This window comes from Molothrus ater, chromosome 13 (assembly GCF_012460135.2).
Source record: "Molothrus ater isolate BHLD 08-10-18 breed brown headed cowbird chromosome 13, BPBGC_Mater_1.1, whole genome shotgun sequence".
NCBI lineage: Eukaryota > Metazoa > Chordata > Aves > Passeriformes > Icteridae > Molothrus > Molothrus ater.
Genome location: NC_050490.2, coordinates 8,971,342 through 8,993,763, shown reverse-complemented (window position 1 = coordinate 8,993,763; position 22,422 = coordinate 8,971,342). Strand labels below are relative to the sequence as shown.

Sequence of the window (22,422 nt, the reverse complement as noted above, 5' to 3'; positions counted from 1 at the left end):
TTAGGAAGGAACTACTGATGTTAAATATTACGACACTTCCCTGTTCTTTGTCACTGTGGGGGGTTTCTGCTGCATTACCAGCTTAAGGACAAAAGAAAAGAGGATTTAACAGAAAAGTGTTCTCTTCAAGTATAAACATATTAATAAAAAGTGTTCTCTTCAAGTATAAACATGTTAATATAATGAAGACATCAGAAAAGCTGCATAAAAGCAATCAAATGAAGAACTTGTATGTAGGCATATAACATGAAATATGAAAATGTCTTTTAATACGTAAAACTATATGGATCTTTTTCAAACATGTGTTCTTATGATTTTACTTCATAAAATAATTTTAAGATTTCATATATTTTCAAGAAATAAGGCACATTCTCAGAACAAATATCTACACTCAGAAAATGACCCCAGAACCAAGAGATAGCAGCACTTGCTCTAACAGCCTAGAGCTGAAGGCGGGTGTCCTGCTGCTGGGAATGGGTTCTGCCTACCCCCCTAACCAAGGGGTCCCCACTCAGGTTGCTGAGTCACTTGTTGGTGCAGCAGTAAACACAGGCAAAGAGTAGGATGGCTACAAGTGACAGTAATAAGTTTCACAAAGGAAAGAGATCTCTCTATCCTGATGAATAAGAACCACCTTTTTACTTACCTGTGTAAAAATATGCTAAATAGTTAATAATTAGCTGAAAAATTAATGCTTTGTTGGTGGAATAAGTGCAGGCAGGGGACAGGAGAGATGAAAAACTAAAATTTTTGAGGGGAAAGACACTAAATTCTTTTGCTTCACAGAATAAACAGACATAGCCAAGTATAAAATATTTTCTGTTTCATGCATTATGAGCTGTACTAACACATACAAATGGGCATGTTTAAGAACACTAAGCATAAGGAAATTGAAGTTGATAAGCCTTTTCCTTTTATAATTTGACACACACATACATGTCTCTTGCTAATAAAAATGCAACTAATGATAAGTTATGGATAATGTAGTTTGAAATTTGCAACTCAAGTTATGAATAACAGCAGTGAATAGGGTATTTGAAAGGTTTAAGTCCTTGTTTAAAGTGGATCAGCACCTCTTTTTATTTAGATAATTTAAGTCACATCTTCTAGTAGGTTTGTATTGGTAGTTATGAGGAAGACTGTTGAAAAGAAGATGAGTCAATTCTTTTCTGTTTTAATGCTCACCCTTTGAAGTTTAGGTAGGAGAATAAATTTCTTGTGAATATTCGAATTCTGAATAAATTGTTGGAACAAGAGGATGTGCTTTTATTTTCCTGTCTACTTCTGGGCATTCACATCCTGGTCTTAATCTTCTTCCTTCATACTGAGGAGCCTATACTGTTTCATCTAGTATTCAACACTGCTGGTGAAGCTTGTTTTGTAAAGAATCCCAGTACAAAAATAGGAAAGCAATGAAACAAAAGGACTTTCTGTTCAATGCCAGAACTTATTTCAGAATCATCTTTCTTTCTCTTACGTTCTGGAAATAATCCTATTCAATTTTAATAATAACTTACTCCCTTCCAGACTGAGTCTAATAATCACATAGCCAAGTCATCAAGGAGCTGGGATATTCTGTTACACAGATAATCTCACTCCAACAACCTTTTAGCAATGCTGCTTACATTGTGAATCACTCCAGTATCAGTTCCTCAGAGCTTCCCAGAACAGCAGTGTGGGTTATTATGGCTCACACAACACTGTGTCACTCTATTTTTGTGAGGTGACCTTGGAAATCTTTTAGACAATCTGTCTTATCTGCAATTTTCATTTTTGTGTGTGCAGTTGTATGGTGTATTAATTTCTGGGGACTGAGTTTCTGCTTTGCTGCTTGCATTGCTGTTCCTTTCTGTTCCATGCAGTCACGTACTTTCACTAAATTAAACTCTTTTTTTCAGCCTTCCTCACTTGTTGCTCCTTCCCAGGAGAATTAGAAGTAGACATAGAAAGTCATGAGACCTAAACTGTCCATTCTGATTCCAGTGGTTGTCTTGCACCCTCATCTTAGTGCAGCCACTGAGGGGCACTGGTGGTAAATCAATACAAATACAACTTTCATACATTTACAATAAAGTACTCTTTACACTGATTGAGCTCAAAGTCGAGGGCAAGGGCTGACTCAGTATTTTGGAAATTATTGTGAAAAATCCAGTGGACAAGTTGAAGTGACAAGTAATTTTGTACTATCTGAAATTCACTGTGGAGGACTTGCTCTCTCTGCTTGACTCAGCTGTTATAAAATTTCTGCCTACTGCATTGGAATCAGTGGAAAACTTGCTTTAAGGAAAGAAACTTCCAGCTTTAACTGGTTACTGTAAAAGGCTTAGTGGAGATTGATCCTAGGGAGAGATTTCTGTGCCTGAAGGTGGGAGCTCAGTGGGACAGATAATCTGGAGTGATTAAACTTTTTAGAACAGGTGAAAGGTTGGCAGACAGGTATATATTTATCCTGCCAATAAAAAGTGCTGCAGGCTGTCCTGTTCTATAGCTACTACGTAAACAAATTCTTTAGAATATAGAGTGTATTGCACAACAGTATATCCAAAAGAAATCTTTGTTGTTTTGCAGTTTTATAGTAATGTGCACTTCTTAAAACTCAGAAAAGCCCAGAAATTGCATTGTTATAGAAAAGAATCCCTTAACAATCTTGATTAAAAAAAAATAATAAAGAAGGCAGATGGGGATACAAGACATACCTATTGAAGAAAGATACATGCAAATTCATTAAGAAATGCTCCTGGCTTGGCTGCCTTGCTCTAACAAGAATTGGAAGGGAGAAAAAAATCAACTAAAACCTAAAACAAACAAAAGAAAAAGTAAATAGAGAGCTCAAATTCTTGATTTAAATCTGGGAGTTTGGGTTTTTTGGTTTTTTCTCTTTTCTGTTTGCTTTCATTTAAACCCCTATAGAGTTATGGTTCCCTTGCTACTTTGTTTTTCCTTGTTGCTCATTGAATTAGTGAGGAACAAATCTGCTACATTGTAACTTCCTGTTTAACTGGGATATTCACAGCTTCCAAAAACATCAGTCCGGTAGCAAGTGTTCAGTTAGCTTTTAAAATAAACGTTTAATTTTATTTCTTTTGAAAATTGTTTCAGGCATATGGCTCTGGTTGTGACATTGTTATTCTGGCAAATGACTTTGAATGTGTGCAGATTATTCCCGGTGCTAAACATGGAAACATCCAGGTCAGTTGTGTGGAGTGCTCCCAGCGACAAGGCAGGGTAAGGATTTCAATAAATCTGTATAGAATTTTTTAAATTTGAGAACTCTAAATTGAATGATTAAACAGCAACATAATACGTTAAGGGAATGAAAGAGTTAATTTCCCAACAAAGGTCATGGTTTATTGATCTGGGACTTTCTGAGTAACACCTCTTGTGTTAGTCTTATTCTTTCAATTTATTAGTAATTTGGGGAAGAGGGTAGAGGAAGCAGGAGACATGTTGGAACAAAGGTTTTATTCCCTTTCCGGGACCTGCAATGAGAGCTATGTCAAAATGTGAACAGATGCATTAGTTACAGTGCAATATCAGAACTGGGATGGTACTGAAATGATGATTACTGGCTCCATTTTGTGTACTTCCATGTAACAAAAGAAGAAATGGATAAATCATTTATCTATACATATATATACACATATGTGTGTGTGTCCTGCAAAGTCATGAATTTGAAATACATTTAGAAAAGTTTCAGCATGTTTAATGTGTTTGGAAGTGCTACACTATAAGCTGTCATAACTGCATGGCCCCTTGATTTGCTTAGTGGTTTCATTTTAAATTCCTAAACAATGCTAGAGAGACAGGTTAAAAAGAGAAGGAAAAAAAATTTCTAGGAGTTCCAGTAGTACTGGAACTGAGCAAATTTCATTTGTCAGTTGTCACTGCTGACTAGAATTAGCTGGGTGAAAATTGGAACCAGTACTGAGGAAGCCCTAGTTAGGATCTGGGCAGATTTAGTTGGCAGAGCCCTTGAACTTCAGCAGTGCAGTCCCAGTAATTGTGGGAGGGAGATCTCAGCTTCAGAGATGGTCCCTACAAGACTACCACAAACCCCTGGGTGCTTCTGCATTCAGGACTCTAAACTCACAGTCTGTTCTTTAGTTTGGGACTGACTCTGTTGTTGCAACCTTCTGTCCCCCTCCCCCTAAGGAAGAAATAAGATTTCATAATAAATGTCGTGAAACTTTTGCATCATTTCCGTTTTGAGGAAACCAGATCCTGGATGGGAAGGACCTAAACTTTTTTTTTTTAAATCTTTTAAAGAAGAAAGAGAAGTTTTAAAGATAGTAGAAGTATTTAAAGGATATGAGTATTAGGAACAGGCCCTGATAAATACTTAAGAAATACTATTTTGTGTTTTGAGATTTCTGTGAAATAAATAGGTGAAAGAAACTGAGGGGTTCAATGGCATATATACTTCAATTTTTCTATTTACCATTTATATCCTCTCAAAATGTATTTGAATGTTAAAAATAGAATTGGATTTCTTTCTGCTTCTTATAACTATTATTTAGTGATTTAGTGATACAAAACGGAATCTAGGGACACAGACACTAATAATTAATGCATTAGTTAGCTGTGAAGTACAAAGAACATGAGCAGAAGCAGTGAAGGCATCAACTTTCTCTTATGCATTAAGAGTAGTTGCTCTAGAAGATTGTGACTGTGTTTGTGCCACTGAATGAGATGTCTGCCCTGTTTAGAGTTAAAATGTGAAAGGTGGGTTTATTCAAGAGTGTGTTTTCCTCAATTGCCTTAAGAAAATATACCCATATCATAGTTAATTACATTTGTATTAATTTCACTTTTCAAGAACCCTGGCACATAGAAGAGGTACTGGAAATTCTTTAGCTATTTTGGAATACTAAGGAGCACTTACTCCACTTGCGTCCTAACCTTACATTTTGAGTCTTCAACCTTTTTTTTTTCTTTCCCCAGATTGCAGCATCATATGGAAACGCTGTTTGCATTTTTGAACCACTCGGTATAAATTCTCATAAAAGAAATTGTGTAAGTGTGTATTTCATTATTTTCATTCTGTTTAGGCTCTTAAGAGAGGCAAAAGTCTGTCTGCCAGTTATTTTTATTATATTATGTTGACACACAACAGAATAATGAATAAACAGTTTCCACCATTCATAATACAACTGGATGGGTAGACTTTTCCACTGAATGAGCTGTGAACTGCACTTCTCCTAAGTTCCCAACATCTTGTTCTTGAGTCTCATACTAGAATTACAAGCTGGTATTTCTTATTTAAAGAGGTTGTCAGAGGTGCAGGACAGAAATACAACCCAGACTTGTTTAGTGCACCTGGACTTGTTTTAACAGCACAGCCATGGCCGAGCACTTGAGCACTGAGGATGTTCTCAAGCAGGTTTCACAATCTTTGTGGTATCTATACTGCCATCCCTTATGTTCCTCTAAATCTATGGTCAGAGTAGTTCAAAGTAATCTACAGAAGTATTTGTATGTGGGACAAGTCCAGATCTGGTTTGCAGGGCACCCTGGGATGCACTTACATTTTACAAAACAATTTAAAAACATATTAAAACTAGATTTAGCAATTTACCACTTAATACTTTTGCAGCAGGCTTAATAGCAATTTCATATAGAAAGAAATACCAATATCTTTATTTTTTGCTGTTGATGTGAGACTTAATCCTTGACTGTTTTTACACTACAGCAGCTGAAGTGTCAGTGGCTAAAAACTGGGCAATTCTTCCTCAGTTCTATGACTTACAACCTGGCCTGGGATCCTCAAGGTAATGCATCATTTGTGAAGTATTTGGTCAACATTTGTAGTTAGACAAAATATTTTTAATGTAATAAAATGAGAGCTTGAATATGCAGATTTTAAATTACCTCTTCTCAGGCAGTGTTGCATAAAATGTGAGGCTACAGTTAACATTTGTTAAGATGCTGTGCCAAGTGTTTGCATCTCTTATGTAAGATCTTGGTTTGGGAATCATAGCGCTAAGTTGTTAACTGACTTAAATTGCCACTAATAATAATTTAAATAAAATTTTAGCACAATTGAAGTCAACAATGTACCTAGACATGAATCTTTATAAGATGTCTGTGTATTTATTTGAGATATGAATAACTATTAAGCATCTGCAACATTTATTGGTAAATACAATTCTATGATTCAAAGTTCTCCTTTTAATAATGCAAAAAGAGGAGCTAAATAATAGCCCTGGTATTCTTTACTGAAAGATACTATAAATTCAAAATGTTTTAATAAAACCAGCTGGGTGAAATGATGGAATACCTTATCATATTTAAAATGGACTAAAGTTTAGCATTCAACCTGTTCTGGATAATTCACAACAAAATATGAAGAGAGGCTTAATCTTTCAACATACCTTCATCATCCTGGTTCCATAGCTTTGGTACCACTCCCTTTCAGGTAACAGGTTATTGACAGCAACAGACTTTTTGCAATTGTGGGCCCCTCCATCTGATGACATTCTAGAGGAAGATGAAGATGATGATGCCAGCAATCAGATCAAGGATGATAAAGTTCTCCCGGTTCTAAATGACTGGAAATGTGTCTGGCAGTGCAAGTGAGATAATTTTTGTTTTAAGACAAATTGCAATGCTACCTCACCTATATTTTAAAATGTGCTTTTAAATACCCTAAAATTCAAACAATATAAGTTATTTCAAATAAAAAATCCTCACTCCTGTTGAATCTAACCTAGGCTTGCTGTACTTAAACCAATTTTTTGAGCGGTCTTTTCAATAAAGTATGAAAATACTTTTATGCTCCTGCTATTCAAAAAGTATGCTTAACAAAACAACTATAAAATACTTAATCTAATTTTTACTTAATTTAATATTAAATTTAAATAGTGAACAGTAACACTGAATCAACTGAATACCTATGGAATAATATTTTAGAATAAATAGACCTTACTTAACTTGCTCTTGTGTTCTGTAGGACTGCAACATCAGTACATTTGATGTCATGGTCTCCTGATGGTGAATATTTTGCAACAGCTGGGAAGGTAAGGACAAAAAAGAATAATTAAGATTCTGAAGTATTTTTCATTTGTTTGACAAAAGTAAGTAATATGAATAGTCCTGGACCATACATTCTATTGTAGTCTTAGCAAAGGTAAATTATGATCTCGTGTAATGCTGTATTTTGTGCAATTCCATGGATTTCAGCAGCAAGAAGTTGGATTTATCTATGTACTCTTACTGAATACATGAATAAATGACAGTGATACAGACTTGTATGTATCTATGTGTTCTATATATATATATTTGAATTTTTTTTAGATGTAGTATACTTAGATGAATTTTCAGATATACATAATTTTTTCTACTTCTGTTCAAAGTAACGAGATCGTTATGGTAGAACAAATACACATTTTAACTGGTATAATATGCACATGTCTGGATAAATTAGAGAAGGTTTTTATTTAGTGAATTCTGGGTTCAGTTATCAATTCTATTTCAGTTTGCAATACTTTTTGTCAAATCACTATTCAAGCTAAGATTTCAATGAATAATTCTCTTTAATGTCAGCCTCTCATTTGAATGATTCCTTTTGGTTTACAAGTCTCAATAGGTAAGCACTTTTTACTGGCACCTACTGTTAGTTGGACAGTGAGATGAATTTTAGTTCTGAGCCAAATTTTCATCAACAATACCAGAACAGCAGTTTCTTATTGTTTGTGATTTTCTTTTTGTTACATTTTTAATTATAGCTACCTAAACCCCTGGCTTTTTACTGCTTTACCTAGGATGACTGCCTCTTGAAGGTTTGGTATCCTATGACAGGTTGGAAGTCATCTCTCCTGCCCCAAGAGAATGAAGAAAAGAAGAAAGGCTCAGAGGATGTGCAGTTTTCCTTTGTTTATTTGGCGCATCCCCGAGCAGTGACAGGATTTTCCTGGCGGAACATCAGCAAGTACATGCCCAGGTTTGAAAGCTGCCTTTTTTCAAAAAGCAAGCAAGCCTTTGATCAGGTGTTTTTCTAACATTCTGCTTAATGTTTTGCCATCAAGAGCATGAGACTTCTTATACTTTCAAGAAACAAAGCATACCAACACCTTCCCATTAAGTTCTGTATCACCAGGTTTTAATAATGATAATCAAGTTAACCTTCAGTTAGGGGAGAAGCAGAAATTTGGATAAAACAGTAACTACTAAATTCTTGTACACTCCCCTAATTTCTGCTGTGTCTTTGTAGCTAACTGAGTTACCCAGGCAGTAATTTTGCTGTCTCTGCCGTCAGGGGGTTGGTCTGTAATGTGTTACTCACGTCATGCCTCGATGGCATCTGCCGGCTGTGGGCAGAGACGCTGCTACCTGAAGATACTCTCCTGGGGGAGCAGATCTGTGAAACCACCACTTCCAGCATCAGCAGCACCATCTCACAGTCTGGAAAGCAAAAGGACACTATACAACATGCACTAGAGGTACATGTAATTACTTAATTTGTGACATTTTTATTTCATGATTCTCAAAATTTAATATTGAAGGATATAGAGCTCTAAGAATGTATATTATGTAATACCTCTATGCATAACAGAATAACCTGAATTATTCTATATCAGGTTTCGAAGTCTATTACTAAACACTGAAAAAGTCAGAGACTCCAACTCTGCATTCATGCGTCATGTTTTTAAAACTCAATTTACTTTTTTTATAGTTAGCTAACAGTAATGGGAAGAGACAATGTTTAATGTGGAATAGTAATGATGGTTTCATTCTGATTTGGTCTGAAAGTCTGCAATTATAAAGACAAAAGAATAAATAAACTCTTAAATTTTAGTTACTTCATTAGATAATTTTGTTTCAGTGACAGTCTTATATTCTTAGTGAGTCTATAAAGTTTACAGTAAAAGAAAACCTGTCTGTAGAAGCAGCTACTCCTGGTCAACCTTAACAAGCACCTTTTTCTCATGAGAAAGTGCATACCAAAAATCATCTGCAGCTACAAATGTGAGTGTGAGAATGTTTCAATCAACTGTGTGGGATGTGTGAGAGTGTCCAAGATAAAAGAGAAAGAAACATCTGTTCCACCATTTAGTTGTGTGATTGGTCAGTCTCCTAATCTCTGGCTGTGTGTAGTTGATCCTTCTTGTACACAGAAGAAATATATAAACACTTAAGTGTGTTTAATAAAGACAATGCTGCTAGATGACAAAGTGGTGGTCTGTTATCCTCATCACTACACTATCGATATAAAACCAAGGAAAGATAAGAAAACAAAAAAACACCTCACCACTCATTTGTAAACCATTACAATCAGATTAAGGTTTTACTTCCTAAATATCATGGCCATCAATAAATATGGAGCTTGGGAGCAAGTACACTTCAGGCTGTTAAATCAGTTGTGTTCTTTATATGCTCAGAAATTTTCAGTCATACAAAAATAATTCATTATAAAATGATATTACAAAAGTTACTGTTTTAGATTGTTTTCATCTTGTTCATGAACGTTGTGCAAAATCCTGTGTATTTTTGTGGTGTCGTTCAGTAGAGATAGTAAAGGAACTTTTAGAAGACTGCTAGAAGAGCTTTACTTTTGGGTAGATCAGATGTACATAAATGTTACTAATCTGGTTTGAAATATATTTAAAATAATCCTTTTGAAATTAGTCTTCATTTCTTTGGTAGAAAGAAGCTATAGGCATTATGCAAGTGTAACTTTTTATCTTACGATGTTTTTGGTATTTATTAATTTATTTTTTATAATTAAAACAGACAATTCATCATTTGAAAAATATGAGAAAAGGACAAAGGAGATCTTCAGTTCTTGTTACCCACACGGATGTACTGCCAGATCAGCAGGGCACTCACGAAGTTCAGCGTCACATTTCCCATCAAGCAAATGCGCTTGGTCACTTCCACATAGCAGCAAGCATCAACCCTAATACAGGTGAAATACAACCATTGATTAGACTGCAATAATGTCTTTGCACAACATTAAAAAAGTAAAGGAAGCTGAGCTTTGCCTAACTAAATAGAGGGAATTTGTAGGAAGTCTATTATTTGGCATAGAGTTTTTTAAGACAAATGAAGCTAAATTTATTCTGAATACCTTCAGCATCTTTATAAGCTGAAATTAAATTCATCTTTGCAGATCAGAAGGCAAAAGAAGCATAAATTTCCAGTCTAGTTACTGTTTGATTCTTGATTTTGGGGACCCATGGTGTATGATGAATAGAGTAATTGCATCCTGCAGAATGTAGTGATTGAAAAAGCTGTATCAGAGTCTTTTGGTGGGAAAACAGCTGATTTTTATAGAATAATGGAGAATATTTTTAAAGAAGAAAAATTAAAGAGCAGTGACTTGCTTTACCTAAAATCCATACATGAGAGTCAACACTGCAACATATGAAACTGAGCAGTTAGAACCACTAAATATCATTTACCATTCACATAAGAATAAATTTTCATGTAAATTTATTGACCTTAAAATATCTTTACTGTTTTTATTGCAATTGGATGTAAAATCTTGATCTTTACCTTTTTAATCTTGTAGGCACAAATTATTTTATACCTAAAATAAGTGAAGTGTGTACATACATATATGAATAAAAAGATGAGTGGTTAATATATAGCTTAATATATAGCTTTATATACTTTTATATAGTTTAATACATAGGTTTTTTATTTGTTTAAAATGTCCACAGATATTCCTTCAGTGTTGGCTGGAACTGCTTTTAATATAGATGAAGGCAGTGGAGGCTTCGTCGTCCACTGGCTGAATAATAAAGAATTTCATTTTACATCCTCTATTGAAGTATTCATGCAGCATCTAAGACAAATTTCAGAACAACAACTAGAACAAGATTTTGATATTGAAGCTGAAGAGGAAGAAGAAACAGAAGAAAAAGAAAAAGGCTTACATATGAAGTTAGATCATGGTTAGTAATCTGGTTAGTTCTGTTCAGCTAGTACTACTAGCAGATAAAAAAATACTGTGTTTTGAATGGAAACTGATAGGGAAATCTTTGCATAAAATGGCACATTTCTGTTTCAGATTTGTCTATAGACAGAGAATCAGAGACAGGGACTGGTACAGGCTCTTCAGAACATGAAGATGGAGAAAGAGAGGGAAGCCCCAAAACATCTCTGCTAGCAGGCCCACGCCTGCCTCTGCCCACAGTTTTGTTGGACCGGAAAATCGACTTGCTCCTAACGGAATGGAACAGGAATCCAGATATGCTTTTCACTATCCATCCTGTTGATGGAACCTTTCTAGTGTGGCATGTGAAGTACTTAGATGAATACACTCCAGGCATCTTTCGACAAGTTCAGGTATGGTATATTTGAAATGGTTTTATTATTTTTGATGTTAACATTATCCTTTGCTTTAGAGCTGAACATCAGTAGGAATTCCGTTTTAAGTACTTCCTATAAAATAGCTAGCATTTATTTAGGCTGAAGCTGAGTTCATATATTCTAATTTTTTTTTTAATTTTTTTTTCTTAGGTTTCATTTTCTTCTAGGATTCCTGTTGCATTTCCATCTGGAGATGCTAGCTCCCTTAGCAAAAATATTATGATGTATGCCTGCCCTGTCTTTGTAAAAGACAGCAGCAGCAGTTCTGCACAGCAGAAAACAATGGACTTTCCAGAAAATACTCTAGCAAATAAAGGACCAAGCTTTGCCCAGGACAGCGCAAATGTGAATATAATTTCTCCTGTGGTAATGATGATTTCCAAACACATAGATGGCTCTCTAAACCAGTGGGCAGTTACTTTTGCTGATAAATCAGCTTTCACTACTGTGCTAACTGTATCCCATAAGTTCAGGTACTGTGGACACCGCTTTCACCTCAATGATCTGGCCTGCCATTCTGTTTTACCACTGCTGCTGACATCTTCTCATCACAACGCTCTGTTAACTCCTGAGTCAGACACCTCCTGGGACTCCGACAGGATAAACAGGATGATGGATCCTATTAAACATAAGAGAGGTTCTTCTAAGCAGCAGCTTAAAAATGCAGCAACCCGTACATTCCATGATCCAAATGCAATCTACAGTGAGCTGATTCTGTGGCGAGTAGACCCCATAGGACCTTTATCCTACACTGGAGGAGTGTCTGAGCTGGCTCGAATTAACTCTCTTCACACCTCTGCTTTCTCTAACGTAGCCTGGCTTCCAACACTCATTCCCAGCTATTGCCTTGGTGAGTATACCTGGGTGTTTCCATTTAGAGTTAACACTGTGAGTTGTAGAATTAATTTGTTAAAATAAATGACTGTTTTATTTGGAGTATATTTACATTTGGTTTTCAAAAATTTCCTTTTACTATGCAAATTAAGCATTTTTACTTTGTTGGTGGCTAAGCTCCTGCAAATCACTTGCAGTGGTCTGAGTGTGTCTGCAGTCCCTGTGGATCAGCTGACACTCAGGAAATCCTTTGTGTGAGTAAGCACTCCTTGCTCCCACAGAGAACAGGATGCTGCCTTTCCCCAGTGCTTCAGGCAGCTTCCTTGAGTGCTCTCTGCATTGATGTGGTTTGCAAATGTAAGTGTGCTGATGGCTTACTGTGCTGGCTACGTGCAGCTGCAGGGGCACTGGCTTGAACAGAGCTAGTATTTGGACCACCTCAACATCAGAACTATAGGGGAAGATTTTCAGCCAAAATTGGCATTAAATTGGCTCAAATCCCTTTAACATACTGGCTTAAAACTGCTTAGGAGGTCCTGAAACAGTACTGAAGTTCTTCAGACCACCAGAAGCTCACAAAAGCCCAGTTGGAACCCAGGATATTTATAAATAAATAAACTACATGAACTTTACAGAAGTGCAAAGAACACTTTTTCAGAGGTCAGACTGTACAACATCTGATGTATGATGCCCTTGGCCAATTCTTCAGTTTTTGTTTTTAATTTTAGAGGTTTCCATTGCAATTAAAAAATTACTTCTACAAATGTTACTCTATCAAGCCACACTGATACTTATTTTCTAATTATCACAAAGATGCTCTTGTTTTAGTTTTCATCTTTATATACAGTACTAAAAACCATTTCTCCTATGGGTGTAGCATTAAATTTTATACTAATGCAAACTTATAAATACATAATATATTTGATTTAAAATAAAACAAATTCATTTTCTGGGCTCTTTGTATCCCACAAAGTGTTCTAAACACAAATAATGAGCTGCATTCTTGTAGTTTGGAGAAAAATAGATATCAGAGTGTCAAGCCTGTTGTATATACTGTCGAGAAACAAAGAAAGACACTCTTACAATTTTTCATATTTTGTTCAGAACTGTAGACATATCTATTTCTCCCTCCACTTTTATGTCTGCACTTTCAACTGCAGGGCAGAAGGGAATATTCATAGAGATTAATTTTATGTAAAGAGCCTAGGGTCAATAAACAAGGAAGAAAGCTATGGCTGAATAGTTTCCCCTTAGACTCCTACCCTGAATTGTCTGTGACAACCTTGGGAATCTGGAGTTGGCTCTTGCAAGCAATGCCCTGGAGGTGACAGCAAATCAAACATCACCAGAGTAAAGAATGGCAGCATTTCTTTAGGTGTACTACAGACTGGGGCTTGTGTGAATAGTGTTTGTAAACATATATGAGTTCAGCTTAGATTGTTGACCCTTTTTCAGGAGTTCTGGGTACATTCATGAACAAGAAGGGAATTATTTCAAAGTTCAAGTGATGTTGTATTAATGCACACATTTGCTTAGGTTTTTTGCTTCAATGCTTGATGAAAATTATGTTTGAAGCATGTTCACATACTGAGGATTGTAATAGACTGCCTGATGCCATTGGCTGCCATTTTTTTTCTTCATGAATTTTTTTGTGTCTTCTATTAGGTACCTATTGCAACTCTGCTAGTGCTTGCTTTGTTGCATCAGATGGCAAAAACCTGAGGCTCTATCAAGCTGTTGTAGATGCACGAAAGCTTCTGGATGAATTGTCTGACCCTGAATCATCTGTAAGTTCTACACAGCAATGGTTTGGTTTGAAACTGTTAAAATACAACTAATGTAACTCACCTTCTCCCCGCTTCCAGTGGTTTGTCTTCCTTTAGTTCTGTGTGATTTTTGTGCCATTTCATGTATAGACATTATGCATTACATCTTGCATAGCTGCATGTTTTGCAGCTGTCTTTAGGCATTAGCAGAAAAAAATGCAGATATTACTACTAAAAGTGTCTGCACTGAACCAAAATTTCCCATACAAGTTTCCCCAACCTGTGGCAGGTGGGAAAAGGAAAAATAGGATTTCTTAGATTGTCCTCTCAGAAAAGGGGAGTCAAGAGCAAGAGGGAAAAGGAAAACAGAAGAGCAAGGCTGAGGTGTATCCACCTAAGTTACATCTATAAATGAGGAAGGGCAGAGATGGTGGGATGTAAGGAAATCAGCTAAGGGTCATATTAGCTTTCTTTTTTCAATAACTAATTTTTTCACTCTTTTTATCTTTCATTGCTGTGACTTTAGGAAGAGTAAAGCCTGACCTTGTACTGTTATTGTACAAAGAAACACATCTTTAATTTTTTCCCATTCTTCTGTTATTTTATCTTGCAAGACAGGGCCTGTCATTATTCAGATCAGGCTGAAGAATCTGTTCTAGGAGCAGTGACTATGAACATTCCAGCAAAAATCAATAGAGCTTTCAGCTTATATATAAGCTGTACTGAAGGTGTTTTCTACATGTTGTGACAAAAGCTTGAAAGAGAAGTGAAAGGGTATATTGTTTCTCATTGCACAGACACATTATGTGGTGTTATGTAAGGATAAATCTTTAAATTAGCAATATTTAGCTTCCATAAAAACTGGTGTTTCATCCCCATGAAGAGCTACTGACTCACAACAGTGCACATGCTTTGATAAATACATTATTCATGAGTGTCAAAGTGACAACTGCAAGAACTCTGTTATGGTTTGTGCCAACAAGAAAAAATTGAAGCATCAGTTTATCATAAGCAACTGCAATTTTCTTCTGTCCAAAGGAAAAATATACTAATTCTACTCATTTTTCTCTGTTTCAGAAACTTATTGGGGAGGTGTTTAATATTGTGAGCCAACAATCTACTGCTCGACCAGGATGTATCATTGAGCTCGATGCAATAACTAACAAAGTAAATAAATGGTTGACTCTCTAGAGTATCACATAAGGGTGTTTAATAACTTTGTTTGTTAATTAGCCTAACCTGTTGAAAAGACGTAGAAGAGATTACATTTTTCTAGGGTGACAATGACTGTATTGAATTTTTGTGAATACTGAGGTACCTTGAGCATTTTACTAAGCCAACTTTTTGTTAGCTGCTAAGAGCTCAAAGTTCATTTTTAGAGTAAAGCTATCTAAGCATAATTATTGAAGAAAACAAAACTTTACTAAAGAATGGTTTCCATGGTATCATAATTTAAAGGAAATAATTACAATCCCCTCAAACCAGAAAAACAAAAATAAATTTTAAATAATTTTTAACAGCCCAAACCTAAGAATTAGATCTAACTATCCAAAATGTAAGAATGATAGCCAGGTATGACTTCAAGCTTTTTGTGTTTGTATTGTAAAATAAATTTATTAATTAACACAGCTATACTTCTCAATCTGTGAGCAGGTAGGATAATTGAACCTTCTTTTTACTCGGTTCTTTTGATGATATATATGATATACGCTCCAGTGCTCTTTTCTAGAGCATAGAGCAGTTTTAGCACTGTTTAGCAGCTTGCAGAAACAGTGAGTTTTAACAATTTTAATTAGAAAACTATGGAGTTTGGACATTTATAAATAAGTATTTCTATATTGTCAATAAATTTCTGTGTCTTTTACGTATCAGTAACATAAAATCTTCAAATTTAAGTTCAGATTTACAAAACATTTTCCTATGATTTTTATAAATGAGTACAATGAATACAATCTTGTTTCTCTGGAAAAAAAAATGTGTTTTGCAGCATCACTTTGCCATCACTCTATTTTGGGGATATATTTTTCCTTACCAGCAGGGAAGGGTTTCACCATGAGCAGCCTTCTCTGTAGCAAGGTAGAGTTACTGCAAAGAAATATGTTGCTGTCAGAAAAGACAGATGTTAAGATATCTGAGAGAAGGAAAATCTGCAATTTGTTCCCTTTTTCAGATTTCCCAAGCAATTCGCTGCAGACGTGTCCTTCCACTGAAGTGGGATAAAAGTCTGAGACTTTTTGCCACTGTTATTTATTCAACACCAAAGAAATAAAAATGAGTCAGATACTAATTCATCTGTCAATAACTGCAGGAGAAGTGTTATTACAGATTTTGTCTGTCCTGGCAGACCCTGGTGAAATTGTTTCAATATACAAATGATGAGTTCTAGAACATGCTGTTCATAATATGAAAGGAAAATATTTGGTTTTTCTGATGATAACTTTAAACTTTATAAAAGGAAGTCTTCCTCATTGGTGCCTAGATTGCATAGAGGAAATAATTAATTGCATTAATACTAAATATTGCTGTACTGTTCTGGAAGCATAACAGTTGCTCAATGTTTCAGTGTGGCTCAAACACACAATTGCTTCATGTCTTCCAAGAAGACTTCATTTTGGGATACAAACCACATAAGGAGGATGCAGAAGGGAAGGAAACTGAGATATTTTTCCAGCCATCACAAGGTATAGCATGACTATAACTAATATGAATTAAATTGGTAGCAAAAAATGTTTTCCAGGAAATACTAAAATCTGGCTGGCATGTGGTAATTTACTTTTAAATGAGAATCTGTAAAATTTAGTGAAATGGCTGTCAGGTATTGCTCATATGAATTGTTGCTAAATGGTGTTAAACAAAGACTTTCTAATTGCTTAGAGTGAAACAGCTTATATGACAAAGTACATTTTTCAAAGTGTTTATGTCGTATATAAAATTTGAACAGAATAGAAGCACATTTTCTGCATCATTTGGTAGTTGCAGGTAATGATGGCAATATATCTGGCTTTCAAGTTAACACAATGGAAAGTCACTGGAAGGTTTGGTAGTAGACTTAAAACTTCAAAAGAAAAAGGGAGACAGGTAGAAGAGTCTTTATAATTTGGCAAAATAGTTCAAACTGAATGGAAAGGCAAGTATCTAATAAATTAGATTTGCCATTAATACTCAGATTGTCTGTAAGTCAGTATTTTGTTTTATAATCTAACCATTTATTTCAAAGATGAAAATGGGTATTTTATTGTCAGTTTTTAGAGAATCTTTTGCTATGGAAAAATTATTTAGGTTAAATATAAATTTCATGAACCTATATCAATATATATGTTTATATATTAGATATATGATATGTAAATTACAGGGTATCGTCCACCACCTTTCTCAGAGAAGTTCTACCTGGTAGTAATTGAAAAAGATAGTAGTGGCTGTTCTGTTCTTCAAATGTGGCATCTTCATCTCAAATCTGTCCAAGCCTGTTTAGGTGAGTGAGTGATTGTAATTTTCTTAGACATTTCTATCATATTACTTAAGATAAAACAAATTTTGGTTGTTTATTATAAAACAAATTGTATTGCCTTTGCCCAGCAGAAGCCTAAAAATCAAGAATCTTCAGAATAATATATCAATGTCATAGAAGCAATAAACTTCCTTACAAATATTGATTGCATTTTATACTACTAACAATATTAAAATGTGTTGATGGGATATGTAATGTACTTAAGCAGTGGCTTCTTTACTTCAAACTATCAGTATTTCAGAATGTTATGGATGTCTTAAATGAATGGTCACAACATGCAATAAAACTGACACAGCATGCACACATCATATAATTATTTTGTGTGCAACTTGAGCTCTTGTAAAAACAAATAAATTTGATTATCAGATATTAATACTTTGTCCTTACAAACAATTTTTAACACTTCTTGCATTTTTTAATATAGCAAAATCAACTGAAACATCTTCAGCAGATAATAAGCTTAGTGTACCTGAGCAGAAGACTCTGGATTCTTCTCCAGATGTATCACCTGGCATAAGTCCCATACCACGATCTTCATCAATTGCGAACCTTCAGACTGCCAGTAAACTCATTCTCAGCTCCAGACTTGTGTATAGCCAACCCCTGGATCTTCCTGTTGGTGTGGAAGTAGTAAGAGCAACTCCTTCAGCAGGTAACTTTTACAATTTTTGCTATACAGTTGGTCCACTGATTTATCTCCTAGTTTATAGAATTGTATCTCCCCAGCCTGTAAGATTCTGATTTACTGATACAGAAAACACAAAGGACTGAAAAGGTGCTTTCAAATCATCATGCCCATGTCACGTTACTCGTCTGTAAATGTATCAAGTCCCCACAGCAACACTGTTCCTGAAACTTACCACTCTAATAGTTGGAAATGTAATTTTTAGTCTTAATCTATTAATGAAGAGTTTATAACCAGGTGCTCATTTGCCAGCATTCCAGTGTTTGATATATAGTGGGTTTTTTACCTGACGCACTTACCCCTTCTTCTGTTTGTCTTTGTATTCCTCTCATTGTTCTAAGAGTCCTTCTCTGAATTAGTTCAGTTCCAGTTTATCTTCTTTAAATAGTGACCAGAAATGCAGATAATAGGAAATGCTCAAGCTGCAAGACTGTTACCAGCTCTGATATTATTTGCCCTTATCCAAATCCAAATTAAAAAAATAACACCAGGTTGTAAAGTTTTCTAGCAGTAGGTAGACAGTGTTACGCCTGCCTTAATCATATAGGCATTCTACTGTGTATTACTAAAGTAAATATGTTTGTTCTGACTTCAGGTCACTTGAGTTCCTCATCCATATACCCTGTCTGCCTCGCACCGTATTTGATAGTAACGTCCTGTTCGGACAACAGAGTGCGGTTCTGGAGATGCACTGTAGAGACTGACCTGAACAGCAGAACTGAGGAGAAGGAGACCTACCACTGGAGAAAATGGCCTTTAATGAATGATGAAGGGGAAGACAACAGCAGTACAGTGAGCATAGTAGGAAGGCCGGTTGCTGTTAGCTGTTCTTACACAGGACGTCTTGCAGTAGCATACAAACAGCCCATACAGCATAATGGCTTTGTTTCCAAAGAATTTTCCATGCATGTTTGTATACTTGAATGTGAGTCTACTGGAGGATCAGAGTGGGTTTTGGAACAGACAATTCATCTGGATGATTTAGTTAAGGTTGGAAGTGTACTTGACTCAAGGGTCAGCGTGGATAGTAATTTATTTGTTTACAGTAAGTCAGATGCTTTTTTGAATAAAGACAAATACCTGGTGCCCAGTATCAAGCATTTGGTGCATTTGGACTGGGTTTCAAAAGAAGATGGTTCACATATACTGACAGTTGGAGTGGGTGCCAACATCTTCATGTATGGAAGGCTTTCAGGGATTGTTACAGATCAAACCAGCAGCAAAGAGGGAGTAGCTGTCATCACCCTGCCACTAGGAGGGAGCATAAAACAAGGTGTGAAGTCAAAGTGGGTGTTGCTGAGGTCCATTGATTTGGTTTCATCCGTGGATGGCACTCCTTCCCTGCCTGTGTCTCTGTCCTGGGTGAGAGATGGAATACTGGTGGTAGGAATGGACTGTGAAATGCACGTTTATGCCCAGTGGAAACATGCAGGTCAAGTTTGGTAATGGAGAAAGCGACGTTTTTCCTTCTGAAGACTCAACAGCACAAGATCCATTCAAAACAAGCGCAGTAGTGAAGAAGACCAGTGTAATTGATGGGGCAGGTATTGTGGATGATGTTTTTGGCACCCCAACTGTAATTCAGGATGGGGGCCTCTTTGAAGCTGCTCATGTTCTTTCACCTACTCTACCCCAGTATCATCCAACACAGTTGTTAGAACTGATGGACCTGGGTAAGGTTCGCCGAGCCAAAGCCATTCTGTCACATTTAGTTAAATGCATTGCAGGAGAAGTTGCAATAGTCAAAGACACAGAAGCTGGAGAAGGGACTGGTCCCAAACGCCATCTTTCTCGCACCATCAGTGTGAGTGGCAGCACTGCCAAGGACACCATTACTGCTGGGAAAGATGGGACTCGAGACTACACAGAGATAGACTCTATTCCCCCACTGCCGCTGTATGCACTGCTTGCTGCAGATCAGGATGCCACATATGTTGCTGAAGAAACTTCTAAAATACCTCAGGGCTCTGAAGACCATGCAAAGAGAAAAACAGAGGATCAGTACTCAGATCTGTTCCAGATTCAGCCTGTTACAACTGAAGACTTTATAGATTTTGAGCCTGAAAAGAGGGAGAGTAAATCCAAAGTTATTAATCTGTCACAGTATGGGCCAACTTACTTTGGCCGAGAACACGCCAGTGTCCTTTCAAGCCACCTGATGCACTCAAGTTTGCCAGGCCTCACTCGACTGGAGCAGATGTTCCTTGTAGCTTTGGCAGACACTGTGGCCACAACAAGCACTGAACTAGATGAGAACAGAGATAAGAATTACTCAGGTTAGTAACTGACCTATTATTGAATTGACATTCTTCTCAGCAAAGATAAATTAGTCCTTGGGTATTTTGGGATAACAACGCTGAAAGCTAACATCACTTATTCAGGTTAGATACAGCAGGAAAGAAAAATAGATGTAAGTAAGAGCTTGTAGTTCATACATAGTAAATAACTTGTAGTTCAGGTTCTCAGCAGCCTTAACATACATTCCTCACACACTGTTATGATAACAGAATCTCTATGCCTGCTGTAGTCAGCTGCATGTTTAAAAGTGTGTTTCTATGGCACAGGAAGAGATACCTTGGATGAATGTGGCCTCCGGTACCTGCTGGCCATGCGCCTGCACACCTGCCTGCTGACATCCCTGCCTCCCCTGTACCGCGTCCAGCTGCTCCACCAAGGTAACCCTCACAGCATCTGCTTACCTTTCATTTATAATGTTACATTTCTATTCTCTGCATATTAATTTTCTATTTCATTAAGCCCATTATCTTGCAAAGGCTTGGTGTAGGCTTCCTTACATACACTGTAAATAGCAAAAAAATTATAGCTCTAGAGTAGAAGATTCTGGCCTATCCAGTTTGAGGTATGCATAAATTGCCCAAACAGATAAAACACAGATTGTATATGTAATTCATTGTTTCCTTGCATGAGCATGGGTTTATCTTAAAGAATATTTTATTATTTTCATCACAGCAGGGTTGGGTTTTTTTTGCTCAATCTGAGTAAATGTTGTGGAATAACAAAAGTTATTTCACAATAAAAGCAAAGAAGTTACCACCTAAAGAGCAGAGAGAAAGATTTCTGGCCCAAAATGGGTCTGCTTCTGTGCTAACAGAATATTTTTCCTTCGGTCTTTCAATGTATAAATCTTATATAGTTTTGAATGGGGTACTGAAAAATTATGAAAGAAGTACAGAGGAGAGGACATCCCTAACAAGCAAAAAGATACTTCAGCTGTTCCTTTAAAAGGCTCTACTTCCTTTTGAGGGAATCAGTCTCTCTCAGATGTACCCAGTTCTTGGGTTGGAGGCCCCACTTTGCATCCCTGAAATATTCCATTTACTTATTAGCAACTCTTAGTCTTCTGAATTGTATCGGTTTATGTTATTGTTTAGGCCTGTCAACTTGCCATTTTGCATGGGCTTTCCATTCTGAGGCTGAGGAGGAGTTGATCAATATGATTCCTGCTATCCAGAAGGGAGACCCACAGTGGTCTGAGCTGAGAGCTATGGGCATTGGTTGGTGGGTCAGGAATATCAACACTCTCCGAAGGTGCATTGAGAAGGTACTATTTACTGGTTACAGATTCTAGCTCCATGCTGTTAGATGTGCCTACTATACTAAATTTCCAAGCCATCTAATCTAAAAATACATTTTTAAATGTTACAGTTTATTCAAAGAATCCAGGAGCAAAACAATTATCTAGTACTCCAAATCCAATTACATGAGAGTCCTATGTAAAACCCAAACAGTATTCATTCAAGAAATACTGTTATTAGCTTAAGTATTTTTAAGTAATGGATTGCCAGAGGAATTTCACCTAATAGTATGACTTACTGTAACAATTTTAAATAAAATATTTTCATTTGCACGTTGCTAATGTCCCACTGTGCTTGAGAGGGGTTGCTATCTGCAATAGTGCTGTATTTCTCACTCTTTAAAGCATTTGCAGTGTAGAGCTCTGTTAGATAGGAATAAAACATTCTCACAAATTACTTTGCTGCTTTGTAGAGATAACACAGTCTACCTTGCCCTCCTCTGTGACAAAGAACAGAGATTATTTAGCTAACAGCAGCTTTTATATTTTCATCAATAATAGTAGGCTTTGTTCACTACAGGTTGCAAAAGCTTCATTCCAGAGGAACAATGATGCCTTAGATGCTGCACTTTTTTACCTTGCTATGAAGAAAAAGGCAGTGGTGTGGGGTCTGTTTAGGTGAGTTCTGCTGACTTGAAGTTTGATTAAATCTTAATTGAACCAGGAATGCAAAGCAGAACTCATTCAAGAGTAGAGTTTAATTTCAAGTAATGTTGTTCAA

General features: G+C 36.3%; 1 protein-coding gene across 1 annotated transcript in view; it reads left to right on the top strand.

The window, feature by feature from the left end:
• Positions 1 to 22,422, top strand: part of DMXL2 (Dmx like 2) — a 47,603-nt gene that overhangs the window by 5,035 nt on the left and 20,146 nt on the right. Inside the window, 21 exon segments of the mRNA XM_036389828.2 lie at positions 3,100 to 3,225; positions 4,942 to 5,013; positions 5,690 to 5,768; positions 6,416 to 6,572; positions 6,950 to 7,016; positions 7,761 to 7,939; positions 8,255 to 8,438; positions 9,730 to 9,904; positions 10,662 to 10,895; positions 11,012 to 11,289; positions 11,464 to 12,163; positions 13,813 to 13,934; positions 14,991 to 15,080; positions 16,477 to 16,594; positions 17,266 to 17,385; positions 17,846 to 18,073; positions 18,702 to 19,542; positions 19,544 to 20,382; positions 20,671 to 20,781; positions 21,499 to 21,668; positions 22,222 to 22,319. Coding sequence (XP_036245721.1) covers positions 3,100 to 3,225; positions 4,942 to 5,013; positions 5,690 to 5,768; positions 6,416 to 6,572; positions 6,950 to 7,016; positions 7,761 to 7,939; positions 8,255 to 8,438; positions 9,730 to 9,904; positions 10,662 to 10,895; positions 11,012 to 11,289; positions 11,464 to 12,163; positions 13,813 to 13,934; positions 14,991 to 15,080; positions 16,477 to 16,594; positions 17,266 to 17,385; positions 17,846 to 18,073; positions 18,702 to 19,542; positions 19,544 to 20,382; positions 20,671 to 20,781; positions 21,499 to 21,668; positions 22,222 to 22,319 — 4,988 coding nt within the window.